Here is a 15,458-nt window from a genome sequence, read left to right as displayed (position 1 = left end):
ACAAGCTGTAGCGCCAGCTAGCTCGGGGTTCGATGACGAGGCTAAATTTTAAAGTAAAAAGATATCAGATTAAAAGTGTATTCTGCTAAGTATTTCACTGGTAGATTACACAATGGGTAACTTAAAGAGTTAAACACTAATTACTTTTATAGTATTAACAAAATATTAGATAGGTGTATCAATTGTACCGCGTCGGTTGCCGGACTGCGCGGGAGCGGCGGGAACGTATCTGTATACGGTCGCTCACGCGCGGCGCGTCGCGATTCGGAGCCGTGATTGGCTCATGGGGTGCAGCAGTGGAATCGTCCAATACGCGAGCTTGGCTTGACGTTTGTGGTTGGCGCGTTATAAAGCCTAATTTATTAGCAAGTCAGAATATACCCTACAAGTTGTTTGACTCTGGGTTATACAAGGTGGAAAAAATAAAATTAGTTTTTTCTGTGGACAATAGTAGCCAAGTTGTAAAAGTTATGTTTTGTTGCAAAAGACAAGATGTCGTCTATGTTGATTATAAGTTCACTGTAAAATTACGCTTTAGAGTCCTTTAGCGATTTTAGCAGCAAAGCCGTGAACCTTAATGGGAAGATTTTTTATTTGTTGTTGATTTGTGTTTTCGTTAGATTTTGATAAAATTTGGCTGGTTTAAAGAGCTCCTAATTCTGTGTGGCAAAAATACAAAATCAGGATTTTGGACAGAAAACATTTATAACGAAAATACCTACCATAGTTTTTATAACTCAGCGGAAGATTCTTTAAGACATACGAATATATTGCTTAAACAGTACTCCGCGTTGTATCCTAACCAACAAGGTCGTTCTCCAGTCTTGTAAACAACCTTTCTATTTTTCTTTCTGATATGTACCTAAAACTCGTCCAAGTTAAATCTTGACGTGGAGCGGCTTGCTAACGAGCATATCGACGTGATACGCGATTGTGATAGATATAGTTAACGCTATCTCTACTGAGCTCGTTCACTTACCTGTACTAACAATGGCATTCTGTTAAACAAAAGCCATTATTTCTTTTGTGTCAGCGCGTGGCCTTTGTGCCTGAGGCTCACACACAATTGGCCACGCGCGCAGGCACAAAGGCCACGCGCTGACACTAAAGAAATAATGGCTTTTGTTTAACAGAATGCCATTGTTAGAACAGGTAAGTGAACGAGCTCAGTAGAGATAGCGTTAACTATACCTATGACGGCTATGACGTTTCGTATCGAGGCTTTATCACCACTTGCGTTTTTAGGGTTTCGTAGATAAAATGGCAAAAACGGAACTTTTTTTATGATATAGTAGGCAAAAGGGTAGACGGATCGCCACCCGCAACACCAGAGGTGTTGTTAGAGCGTTGCCGGCCTTTAAGATGGGCGTACGCTCTTTTCTTGAAGGTTTGGAGAGCGTATCGGTCCGGCAATACCACAGGCTACAGTTCATTCCACAGTTTAGCTGTACGAGGCAGGAAGTTTCCTGTCTCCTTTAAGTATCGTCATGTTCGTCTCTTCTTCATCTGTCCGCCGTGTTACTCGGAAACTAAAAATATTTAACGAAATTTAGGACGTCCAGTAGCGGTAAATAATCTATCATTATTGGCTTCATTATAGAGGCTCATTAATATATACCATTGTCATTATCGGGTGTTGTTACTTTGTTAGACATTAGGTGCGATCATTACACCGGTCGTATATTATAATTTATAATATAATTAATGTAATCAATCAGAGCTCCGATCTCTAAATTAATTTATGCATGTATATCGTATTCTAAAAAGTAACTTGAAACAATCTAATAGGTATTGATAATGTAAACGTTCGTCACGCTTTATTGACAACGACAATACATTTTGACTTTTGATTGATTAGGATAACAATAATTTTGCTTATTTACACTAAAACTAATATAGAAGCGCTGGTTCAAACCCCGGCTCGTACCAATGAGGTTTTCGGAACTTATGTACGAAATATCATTTGATATTTACCAGTCGCTTTTAGATGAAGGAAAACATTGTGAGGAAACCGGACTAATCCCAATAAGGCCTAGTTTACCCGCTGGGTTGGAAGGTGAGATGGTAGGTAGTCGCTTTGGTAAAAACTAGTGCCTACGCCAATTCTTGGGATTAGTTGCCAAGCGGACCCCAGGCTCCCAGGCAAAATGCCGGGCCAACGTGAGGAAGATGATGATGATTTACAAAACAAGATTTGTATGTAAACTTTAATTCGCTGTATTTTTTTAACTATTTATGGTATCTGAAGCAACATAGCCGAGTCAACAACGACACATTTATATTCTTTATAATAAACTTGGCTCCCATTTCACATTTATGTTTTTGTTGTGATAAACTTATTACAGGACTAGATATACTTCATCCTATTGTAAGTACAAAGTTTCAGAGCAATCTAATAGCTATTAGTCATTATAAAATCAGAGCGTAACTACGTTTGTATTGAGAACCGAGCTTGCTGGGGACTTAAAACGCCAAATCATCCAAAATTGTATTGAGATGACACCTGTCACAGTACCCTTCGTGTTTATAAACTACTATAAACATAACGAAAGAGTTGTCTGGCTGGTGTCGTCTAAAATATCTCACCAATTATAGGTATATTCAGGAATAAATTAATAATCTAACCTTAATAATGTAAGTAACCTTGATACAAGGATCGCGATAACCTGTTTAACTAGTTATAAACTAATACAAATTATATGGGGTGTAGGATATAATTAGTACGTGCTTAACAATTTACTGAAGTAAACTTGAACAAGTTATTAATTATTTTTCTGTCTGATATTCGAGAAAAACGGTTTTTATATTTGCTTCTCTGACATTTAAATTCTAAGAATTTGCAAGTTCTAACTCAAATTAAACTCTTATTTTTTAACTTTCTTGTTTTTACGCCTTTTCAAAACTTTGTACAAAGCAATATGATTCAATTATGCTATAAAATTGCCGGTGCAAAACATTTAAAGTTTTGAGTTTTAGCACTTCAGATACTACTGCCCGGCGAAGTCCAACAGGGCCATTCGAACTTACACATCCAAACGATGGCGTTGTGATTCAGTTATTGTGCGTTTCGCATCGCATCATCTGATGTCAGTTTACGTTCGAATTGGCCTTCAAGGCGAGGGACGAAAAACGTTGCTACGGGCTACACTGTAGCACCGGCTGCACATGCATATAGGTCACATACGTACACAATGGCTTGAGCTATGTTACTTTCGAAAATCTGCCGTTTTACACTGTACTATACTAATAGTACAGTGTAAAACGGCAGATTTTCGATTTCAAATTCAAATAATTTTATTCTCGAATGCGAAGTGCGGGGGTGACGTGCAGGGGTGTTTTAGTTTCGTAAGGATGCGAAAATATATTATGTTACAAGCGAAGTTCCAATAAGGTCCAATATTTCTTTATATTCCCCGCCTCCTTCTTTTTTTGTGAATTTACTTATTGCGTGCTGTACTTATTGCTTTACATCTGTTAAATTAAGAGGCCGTAGTCGATTTTGGAGCAAAAATGTGAAAATGATACATTTAGTCGTTGAAATTATACACGTTTTGTTACGTAATATCTAAATAACAAGTATTGGTTTCTTTTAGCACGTCTTCTCATCTTGCCTTTTAATAATGAGGTCGCGAGCGTGCCTCACCGGTAATATATGAAGAGAAGGGGTAGTTTTTAAAAATTCATCAAAAATTATGGTGGTAAATTATACAAATTGATGTATAAGAATAGTTTCAGCAAATGTTGTAGATTGTCCAAACTTTACGAAATTTACAAATAAGAGCGACAAAATTAGTGCTTTACGCGCGTTTACCTAAACGTCCATCAGAAAAAAAATCATTACTAATTTAGTGAGTCTATTTTCAAAAAATTGATCTGATAAAAGGCAAGATAAGAAGACGTCCCAATAGAAACCAGTACTTGTTATTTCAATTAGGTACCAAAAGGTGTACAATTTCACCGACTAAATCTATCAATTTTACATTTTTGCGACTAAAATCGACACCGGGCTCTTAAGGGGAAGTAAGAAAAAATCTTGCTTTCAATGGCGTGCATGCCATAGCATCATCTCTAAAACTAAGATAATCACTTGACTCCTAGATTCAAAACATACTTAATCAAAAATTATAAAAATAATGTTTACAGTTGTTTCAAAAGTCGCCAAAGATACATAAACCCTGAGTTAAAAATTATTACTGGACAATCCCTTAAAAAGTTTCCCTTATTCAAAAATATTTTTGCTTTTTACTTTTGTCCCCTGTTAGGGACTTAGGGATCGTTAGGGATCGATCATCAGGCGACTTTTAAGGACTTCTTGATAATACTTTAGGCCCATACTTTGATTGACCGTTTTTGTCGAAGTTTAGCCTTTAAATCACGTATTTTAAAATTTTTCTCACATTTGTTATGTAACATTTATTTATTGGATTGATTAATCCTCAACTCATTTTGACTTTTGCCGAAATATTGCAACTTTTTAATTGAAAATTAAATTAAATAATTATTTATTTCAGAAATTCAATATCCATAATATATTAGTAACTTATTCTAATAACTCTTAACCTATATTAGTGACAATATCTATGTATGTAATCTATGTATACTTTAACTAATTATAAACATGTAGGCTACTCCAGTATTTCCAGAAAGCGCCATCTATCCTGTCTGTGACTGTGGCTAGGATGCTGTTAGTGCTACCGCACCAGCGACGCCACCCGCTTGCGCATGATGGCGTGCAAGCCGTCGGTGCGCGCCTCCGCGAACATACCACTAGCGCTGCAATAGCGCGGCAGCCCCAACAGCATCCTAAAAGCATTATTATATTGGACGCGTAGGGCGCTGTAAGTTTTTTGAGTAAAGTTGATCCATAGGCTGCAAGTGTAAAATGACTGACAGTACGCCTTAAAAAGGGTGATTTTAACGTTGCTAGTACATCTTGCGAACCTACGAATCAACATATTACTTCTTACTGCCAGCGCCCTACGCTCCCTTTCCACATCTACGTCATCTTTTAGCGATGAGGTTACCCAGTGTCCCAAGTACTTAAATTCTCTTACGACTTTAAGTGGAGTGCCATTCAGTCTCACTGGAGGTAACATTAGGTCGTCTAATTGGACGGTTCTTCCTCTGAAGACTAGCAGCTCACTTTTAGAGACATTGTACTTGAGACCCTGGGCCTCCGCATACCGCTCACAAACACTTACTAGCGTCCTAAGGGCGTCGATCGAAGGGCTCAGCAACACCATGTCGTCCGCGTAACTGATGTTGTTTACGAAAGTTCCATCTATTGAACATCCAACCAGTGTTGCTGAGCTCCTCGATCAGTCGATTGACGTATAGGCTGAAGAGTCTGGGCGACGTAAGCCCCCCCTGCCTGACGCCGCACGCCAACCTATACTCATCGGATAGCGAACCCGCCCACTTTACGACATAAGTTTGGTGGCCGTACCAAAATCTAAAAAGTTCCACCAATTCCCCGGGTAATGACGTCTCCTCGTACAGAAAAGTGGCTCATTAATATTTATAGTTATTATATGTAGTTATTAATGTTATTATTCAATTTGTATTTTAGTTATTTATTATATTTTCGATACTTTCTATCCGTAACTGATTCTGGCAAGTACCTAACCTTGAGGCCACCGATTCTCTTTTAGAACAATGAAAAAAACATGTCTTAATAAAACGAAATGATGACTCCAGAAATAATCCACGAATAAATAAAACCGTAGAATATCTCTTTGACCTAGTCGGCAATCGAAATCATTTATATTGTGAATCGTCCAAGTCTTTAAAATAGCAGTGGAATAGTTGTTAAATAGCCAGTCGCTATTCCCGACTCACTCGAGACTAGTTGCTGAATAGTTGATGCCACTTGTTAGGAATTAGCGACTGTTGTTGTTCTAGACGTGTATTCGGACTTTCATTATGCACGCAGAAGAAATTTAAAGCGATTAGTCATTTGAAACCTAAGAAACTTATCGACGACATTACATCTTTGACAACACCCATTAAAAAGTGTATATGCTTCGGTAAGACAAGCACAATTCTCTGGAATTGCTCACATTTTCTTTAATATCAGTACAAGTCAGTAAAATAGCAGTTGTAGCGCCAGCTAGCTCGGGGTTTGATGACGAGGCTATATTTTAAAGTGAAAAGACACACATATCAGATTAAAAGTAAATTCTGCTAAGTATTGCACTGGTAGAGTACACAATTGGATAACTTAAGAGTTAAACACTGATTACTTTTATGAATTAACAAAATATTAGATTGAGGTGTATCAATTGTACCGCGTCGGTTGGCGGACTGCGCGGGAGCGGCGGGAACGTATCTGTATACGGTCGCTCACGCGCGGCGCGTCGCGATTCGGAGCCGTGATTGGCTCATGGGGTGCAGCAGTGGAATCGTCCAATACGCGAGCTTGGCTTGACGTTTGTGGTTGGCGCGTTATACAGTGGAATAGTTGTCAAGAAGAGATTTATTGCCGGCTCACTCGAGGTTAGTTGCTGAATAGTTGATGACTTGTTAGGAATTAGCGACTGTTTTTGCTCAACTCTCGCCTAGGATCATAGGAGTATTTATAGAGAACTAGCTTTTGCCCGCGACTTCGTCTGCGTGGAGTTTAATTTGGGTAACTTGTAGCTTATGTTTTATTCAATCTGCTTTTTATCGATTCCCCATAGAAACTTCCACTCCCCCTTTTCACCCCCTTAAAGGATGACTTCTGGGACAAAACTACCCTAAGTCCCGGGGCGCAAACTATCTCTATACCAAATTTCAACTAAATCGGTTCAGCGATTTAACGTGAAGAGGTAACAGACAGACAGACAGACACACTTTCGCATTTATATTATTAGTATGGATGAAAAGCCAAATTGTCATACACATTTTAATGGCATGCTTAACTCGTTGGCGTCTTTTATGTAGACATCGTAAAATTGAGGGAATCTAAAGCTAAGGTTTATGCTGCACCCTTAGCCTATAAGGGATACATTTTTACAGTTTCAGTTTCAGTTCTTAATCGATTAAAATATTTTTTTAATTATTACGAGCCTATTGTGTCCCACTGCTGGGCAAAGGCCTCCCCCTCTTCTTCCACTCCTCCCGGTTTTGAGCTACATCTGGCCAGTCGCTCAAAAAGGAGTTATCCCGCCATCGCCGACGAGGTCTGCCGGATCCCCGGTTTGACTCATGGGGCACCCACTCTGTGGTTATTTTGGCCCACATGTCATTCGGCATGCGGCAGACATGACCAGCCCAGTCCCACTTTAACTTGTCCGCTTTCCGAGCTACATCTATTATTTGGGTTTTAGAGCGCAAGAGCAAATATTTTTTAAATGAAAACAAAATGTTTTAATAGGTAGGTACTATACATACAACGTAATAGGTTCGTATTGGTCCCTAGTATCACTGGGCAAAGCGGCTTGCTTTCTGTATCAAGTGCAGCTTTTTATTTAATATCGCCGTAAGCTCTAGTAGCTTATGTTAAATCAATGGAAAATGAAACATTATCCAAAACGTAAAACTTGAATGACAATATAATATGTCTGTTAGAAAACATTTTATATTTATTTCAAATTAAGTTTTCTCAAACATACGTGGGGTATCATATTTACCTACATTCGTAATAATAGACCGCGAAATACCGTGTTGCGCGCGCTAAAGCGCGTCACAACCAAACAGCGCTCTGCAGTTATTTATTCTTTGGCCACAATAACTCCGATATTATAGCACTTGCAAATAAAGTTGGCTAAAATTTACTTAAAATTTTCACAAATAATTTGAAACTGATTTACTAAATTTAGACTGTTCTTATTAATACCTAATAAATTAAACCATCATCCTTTACCAAATTAAAAGTGAAATATCGTGCTACGAAAACATATATATAAACACGAAACGCATATCGCCGCTATATTTACTCAACCTCATATCTGCAACACTCATTTGATGACAAAAACACCCGTATTCCGAATATGAAACGCGACATTTCCATCAAATGATTGTTGCAGATATGAGGTTGAGTAAGTATAGCGACGGATATTGCCTCACTTTCGACTGATCTGTCGACCATTACCCCGTTGTGTTTGGCCAGCCATGCATACTCAGCGAATTCAATTTAAAAATCCCCATTTAACATGAACGCTTGTCAATAAACAGCCGTAAAAAGCAAGCGTAGATAGGATAGTAGATAGAGGCGATAATGTGATGACAAAAATGACGGACCATTTCAATAAATATCGAGAAAAAGCTGCTGCGGTTTATGGTGCCTACAGAAAAGTTATTTGACAGCGAGAGGGTTAAAATAATCGTTAGGTGAGGCCTAAAGTGATTTATTCTTAATTTGGACAATAATCATAAATAAAAATAATCAACATTGATGACTCAAAAATATCGTTAAAAAAAAGAACGATTTCCACTTTGTGTTTGGCCAGCCATGCATGTACAGCGTCGAATTCAATGTAAAAATCCCCATTTTACGTGAACTCTTGTCAATAAACAGCCGTAAAAAGCAAGCGTCGATAGAGGCGATAATGCGTTGGCAGCGCGCCAGGCGGTGTAATTCAAGGGCTGGCTTTGTGCCAACGAAGGACTGCCGCAGGACCCTGGGCACAGCCCTTTCGTTACCTGTAACATTGAAATACCTGCAATGACCTGTCGGGCTTTTTAAATTTTAGATTAAAAAAAATTAAAAATCTGAATATAGTTTTATTTCGTTTTAAAAATAAAAGAATGTTTTCTTTAAGTAAAATGAGCTAACTTAAGGTTTTAAGGCACTTTCCTTCAGGGCCCATAATTTTTTTCCACTGCATATATATAGACTAGGAAAACCACTTAGGTGCTACACAAATAAAATAATAAACAAATTACTTCGGTTTATAGTACAGAATGATGACAGATCTCGGACACTCGAGTACCCCGGTGACTAAGGTGAGTTAAAACAGAGGTAAGTTGAAACAACTTTATTTTTTTGGTATCTATACTCGTCTTGGGGCAAGGAAACATAATTATTTAATTTATTGAGGCAATCGTGGACGGTGGGGCGCGGCTAAACATCGTTTAGTCATAGATGTCTCAAAATTTATGTTGTTTCAACTTATAACTCACCTCGGTCTCCCCTAAAAATTGCAATTCCATTAGCAAGACGGCGGTGAGAGCCAGATAATAGATGCTCCCTGATGGCCGAGCTGGCTTTAAGTTTAAGAGTGCTTTCATGTTTAAGCATGACTGGATGTGGAATGAAAGCTACGTGCCTACGTACGTATACACAGAAAAGTTTCAGTAACCTAAGTAAAAGGAAGCTTTATTTGAAAGTAGAAATTTAATATTATTATATATACCTACCTCTTTATTAATTTTTCTTCTTAAGTTAGATTGTTTGTAAGTAATACTTATGAATATAAAAGTAAAATATAAAAAGACGTACAAAAGCATATATAATACATAACTAGTACGAATGTCTGAACGAAATGGGTACACGTTAGACGGTATACAAAAAGAATGGTCCAAAAATATGTAAATACGCTGACAGAGATTTTGACTGCGGCATTTTGTTGATAATAAAACTGTATATGAAAAATGCGCGTTGTCGATATTAAAAAAAAACTGTATCTTTTTATAAAGAACTGTGGTCTCTTAAGAAAACCTCCCAGGCTCCCACAACTCGCTAATTTTTTTCAAATTTTTATTTGTTAGGTGTAACACTTACAAATAAAATACGGTTATGTATTCCTACTTTGCGACACGCAAATATTATGTAACAGTAAGCTTTTCACGAGGTACCACGTCCTGGTATTTTGCATATCAATGGAAAAAGGGTACCCAAATTGAGTTCGATAAAGTACAAAATACGTCGGTTCGTCCGCATTTTCACAGAGCGAGTACAAATATATCACGATTTTATTATACGACAGTTGAAGAAAATTCTATCGTTTTAAAGTAAGTAAGTAAGTAAGTAAGTAATCGTTTATTGTCAGATTGTGCATGTCAGTATACAGATGTTACAATAGTATCTTATAATAGTAAGTGTCACAATCAACCGGTTTAGGGTATACAATAGACTTATTCCTAAAATACAATAGTAATATATATATATATAATAGCTAGATAAATGACATTCCAAAGACAGAGTCAGTCAATTCAATATTAGTATAGTTTACATTACAATTCAAGTCAATATACATTATAATTTACATGTCAAGCGATCGATTTTGTTCTGTTCTGAGAAAAAAATCATCGAGATTGTAAAAACATTCAGTTAATAGAAAGGTTTTTAACTTAGAGAAAAATTTGTTGCTTGGTAACTCTGTCCATGACAGGAAGTGCATTGTAAATGCGGACAGCCATGTGGTAGCAATTTTTCTTATACACTTCTAATCTACTTTTTGGGACAATCAAAGCTTTATGTGTGACTGTGCGCTTTCCAATGTTACATTTCTGATCAAATAATTCCAAATTGCATTTAACGAATTTACACATTTCTATGGTGGCATAAAGTCAGAAAATTAGATGGAACCTAGCGACCATACCCCGGCTTCGCACGGGTTACACAAAACCTTAATAAATTATAGTTATTGTTATTCACAACGACGGGACTTGATCGCGCCGTCGTTGTGAATATAATGTGTATAAATCGTGAAAGTTTAAATTATAATTATACCTGGTGACCTAAACCCTCCGAATCATTCTATTGATAGATTCAAAACCGCATGAAAATCCGTTCAGTAGTTTTTGTGTTTATCGCGAACAAACATACACACAGACAGACGCGGAAGGGGACTTTGTTTAGTGTAGTGATAAAAGATTTGCGCGAAACTTGCTACTACGGAAGAAATGACCATCGCGCGGGTTTTTAGGGTTCCGTACCTAAAGGGTAAAAACGGGACCCTATTACTAAGACTCCGCTGTCCGTCTGTCTGTCCGTCTGACCGCCTGTCACCAGGCTGTATCTCATGAACCGTGATAGCTAGACAGTTGAAATTTTCACAGATGGTGTATTTCTGTTGCCGCTATAACAACAAATAGTAAAAACAGAATAAAATTAATATTTGAGTCTCTCCCTAATATTTGAGAAACTCCCATACAACAAACGTGATTTTTTTGCCGTTTTTGCGTAATGGTACGGAACCCTTCGTGCGCGAGTCCGACTCGCACTTGGCCGGTTTTTATATTTTATCTCAATTAGGTACTCTGAAAATATCCTGTTAAAAATTTTGCTCGTCATATCTCAACAATGTCACTAGCTATTTTATACTAAACCTATACTGCTATAAAATGCAGAGTAATGGTAATATAAGCGAAAATTAGACATGTTTTCGTGTTTATTTTTCTATCAACTCAACTTTTGGTTAGAGTCTGCCCTTGCAAATATAGTTTAGGCTCCATGTAATTTTTTATAGCATTTGCCCTTGACTGAAACGTCTTAAAATTTGATAAAAAAAACTAAAACATTGCGTTAGCCTCCTCTTAACTTGTAGATTTAAAAAAACTGTAATAGATGTCATATATTAAAGAAAAAGTGACGAAGCCCTCCAGTGGTGAAGGCCGGATTCGAACCGGCGTCTTTAGCTATCGCGGCTAACGCCATGAACCCCTAGGCCACCCCGCCACGGCGGTGCCCGTCCGAATTTCTCGACTATATGCCATCTTAGTAAGACTAGGCGTCTTTGAAGTTCTTTGTAGATTTTAGTTTAATTCGTTTAATTTTATTGTACATAATAGAAAATTATTTCTGAAATAAAACATTTTCATTTCATTAGCCCTGTGTGTTAGAACCTAACTTACTATTATCAAAGATAGATATAACTCCGTAATAGATGGATACAGTGTAAGGAAAAAACGTGCCTCGAAAATCACGAAAATTTTATTCTCGATCAGATTGCGCCACTAGTTTTGGCCTTCTCTCGTATAGAGGGCGTTGATGGTTTCGTTTGTTATTGATAATTTTAAAGCATATCAGTGAAAGAACATGGGTCAAAATCATATAAAAATAATTAATGCAAATAAAAAAATCATTTATCCATATTTTAATTCCTTTTTTTACGTATTTTTATAAATCTTCATTTTTAGTTTCAAAGTATGTCGATAGATGGCAGTGAATTTGCAGTGGTTACAAAATTTACTATGACAGTACCGCTCTATCTTATTCTCATTGCTATTATGAACGGCACTTTCTGATTTTACAAGACGCTGACTCGACCTTTAGAATTTATAGACATACGATCATACCATCTAATATTAAATCGCATTTCGAGAAACCATTTGGTCGTCCAAGATTCGCTTTTTAAATTCACAATAAGATTTTCCAATGGCTTTCTATTATAGTTCATGCGATAAAAGCGCTTTGGTCCCTAATGGCTAATATTATTTGATGTCTTTCTTGATACGGATAAAACAGTTACTCAGTAATTTAAGTACCTACCTACCTAAAATGCAACTATTCTGTGTAATAAGATGTATGAATTGGTCAGTTACTAATATGGACAATGGTACTTCTAAAACCCGAATAGCTTTTTAAACATCATGGGCCTACTCATTGTTATATATTATCGTATGGCTTTATTCAAAAATTAAATTAAATTTACAAAGGTTAAGAATAAAGGCTAAAGGCTAAGGTTAAAGGCTATGTTGAACAAATACTACTCCTAATAATAATAAATAATACTCCTCTGGAGTTGCAGGCGTACATAGGCTACGGAGACTGCTTAAGATCAGGCGGGCCGTATGCTTGTTTGCCACCGACGTACTATAAAAAAAAAAATCTGAATCTTTGTTTAACATTATATGCGCGAGAGGGCTTGGGCCTATAGTCTCCACGCTGGCACAATGCGGGTGGGGTACTACACATACCTCTTTTAATTACTTCGCAGAGGTATGCAGATTTCCTCACGATATTTTTCTTTGCCAAAAAAACTAATAGTTAAAGCAAGTGATAGCCAAGAAAAGGTTATATAGATTCAAGAAACTCAAGAAATAGAGGGAAGCATTTTGTTGATGTGTGTGTGCATGCCTACCTCTACTACCTACTTACTGCATACTTTTGTTGTCTCTCTTATAGTTAGCTCGCAGAGAGATCGCATATAGCGATGAGATCACCTATTGTGTAACCTGTATAAAGGCCGCTTGCACCATCCCACTAACCCGGGGTTAGCCTGTGAAACCGTTAACCCAGTGGCAAATTGTACTGGTAACCATGGTAACTCCAGGTTTAACTGGTTTTCCGTGGTCGACATGCTCGCGACCCCATTGCACCCCCCTCAACGGCATAGACGGAAACGCCGCAGGGGATGTTAGTGGGTATTCTCCTCCTCTTCCACTGGCTAGCAGAGGAAGTTACGGGAGGAGCGAGTCCCATATACCACCCCCCAATGGGCTTCCCCAGCCCGGGGGTGAGATGCGTAAATGCATTCACCCCTGCGTCAAAAAAAAAGGTTTAACTGGTTAACCCCGGGTTAGTGCGATGCTGCAAGTGGCGCTTATTAACCTAGTTAATTTACATCACCTGTTTTTATTCGATGCAATAAACATTATTGCATAGATTGTGCATGCTTACTTGCCGTGTATGCATGATTGCATGTGTGGTAATAGTATCATTAGTGAAAACCATACTGCTTCCATAGACTTCATAGCTTCTCTTTCTCCACAGATACTCCTCACAAGTCCATTTCATCAGGCAGTTCCTCTTCATCCAAGAGGAAACAGCCGGACCGCTCCCGCTCGCCCAGCCCGCTTAGCCATAAGAGAGGAAAATATGAACCGAGGCTACGAGGCCGTCCACCACTTCGTCAAGGCCTGCCGTTGACTGCTAGGCTGGCTAAGCATGATGTTACTAGTCATAGCTTTTGATCTAGTAATGAACACATTTTATCTAGCAAGGGATTTAAAGTCGCAATCGACTCAGTCGCAAGCTTTGGAAGTACAAGCCGTGATCTTCTTAATATCGTTAATCTCACTAAGCTACAGAAGAGAAAAATATGAACTGAGGTTGCAAGGCCGTCCGCCGCTACGATAAGGCATGTCGTTGACTGCTAGGCTGGCTAAGTCATAGCTTCTGATCTGTTTATGAAGAGCCCTTGGTAAGAAGTGAGATATATACAACCCAAGAGGCAAATCTGACCGTCCAACAACAAGTTTGCCGTTGAATGCTAATCTAGTGAGCGATAACTTCAATTAATAGCTAGTCACAAGTTCTGATTGACAAAGAACCTGCTTAGCAAGAATAGCAAGAGCCAAGGTTATGCAGCCGTCCACCGCTTCGACAGGGCTCTGCCAGCAAGATATGACGTCATATCTTGTGACCAGTAAAGGCGAAAAGACTATAGAGGCTGCCAGCTGGTTCGTTCAGGCTATTAGCCAGTTTCTGATACCAAACAATAAAAAAATGGGAACTTCGCTCAGGCTTGCCATTGCCTGCTAGCGAGAGATGATGTTGGCGAGAGACCAAGGCCAATAAGTTTACTGTTACTGGCAAAAGCATTTTTATTCAACGGTCTTCTCTTCTTTCTCTTTGCCCTATTCCCATTATTTGGGGTCGGCTCTCCTCGTTCTCATGCGCCAGGACCGTCTGTCCTGAGTTGTCCTTGGGGTAAGTTGGGCTCGTTCCAAGTCGCGGGTCACAGTAGACCACCACGTGGCTTTAGGTCTTCCTTGTCTGTTTGCTTCCCTGTTCGGCAATGCCAAGGCTTGCCGAACTACGTGGTCTTCGGGGCGTCTCATCACGTGGCCATACCAGCGAAGCCTACTTTCCATGACTTTATCTGTGATGGGTGCAACTTTGTAACTACCTCTGATGTATTCATTTTCATTTAACGGTAAGCTCTTTTAATCAAAATCATAAGCAAAAGTTTATTACGATTTTAATTTCCATTTTTGAATAATGTAGGGTAAGTATGTATTAATATTTGTAACATAAGATTGTAATTAATATTCGTATCATTAATATAACATAATAACATAACGTATAATTATAGCTAGAAATGTTATATTTGTTTCATCATTTTAAATTATCTCAATCTATTTTAATAACAAAACTTCCGTGAGACACAGACATATTAAATATATTAATAACGGGTCACTCACGTGTTTAGTTAAACACGCGAGTGACCCGTTATTAATATATTTAATATATCTCAATCTAATTATAGTCTTTTTGATGGCAAATAAAATGGTTTCCAAGTAACAAGATTGTTTAATAATGTAAAGTTTATTCCCCATTTTCAAGCGAGTGCCGTCTGCATAGACTACTTACTAGACTCCGCAGAATAAAAAAAAAGATATATGTAACTCTGTATAAGATAAGTAAAGTCTAAGGAAAAAACGTACCTCGGAAATCGAGAAAAAGTTATTCTCGAATAGATGGCGCCACACCTTTGTCCTGTACTGGGGTAGATAGCGTGGGCGACACCGTTTGATATTTAACAATTCTTATACAATATCAGTGAAAAGAACATGGGTCAAAATCA

At 38.1% G+C, this 15,458-nt stretch overlaps 1 protein-coding gene across 1 annotated transcript in view; it reads left to right on the top strand.

The window, feature by feature from the left end:
• Positions 1–15,054, top strand: part of LOC134747966 (uncharacterized) — a 41,954-nt gene extending 26,900 nt beyond the window's left edge. Inside the window, exon 10 of the mRNA XM_063682644.1 lies at positions 13,643–15,054. Within this exon, the coding sequence (XP_063538714.1) occupies positions 13,643–13,842 (200 nt within the window). The 3' untranslated portion in view covers positions 13,843–15,054. The remainder of the gene's footprint in view (positions 1–13,642) is intronic.
• The last annotated feature ends 404 nt before the right edge of the window (positions 15,055–15,458 follow it).

The sequence above is a fragment of the Cydia strobilella genome, chromosome 15, assembly GCF_947568885.1.
Source record: "Cydia strobilella chromosome 15, ilCydStro3.1, whole genome shotgun sequence".
Taxonomy (NCBI): Eukaryota; Metazoa; Arthropoda; class Insecta; order Lepidoptera; family Tortricidae; genus Cydia; species Cydia strobilella.
This window is presented reverse-complemented; position numbering and strand designations above follow the sequence as displayed.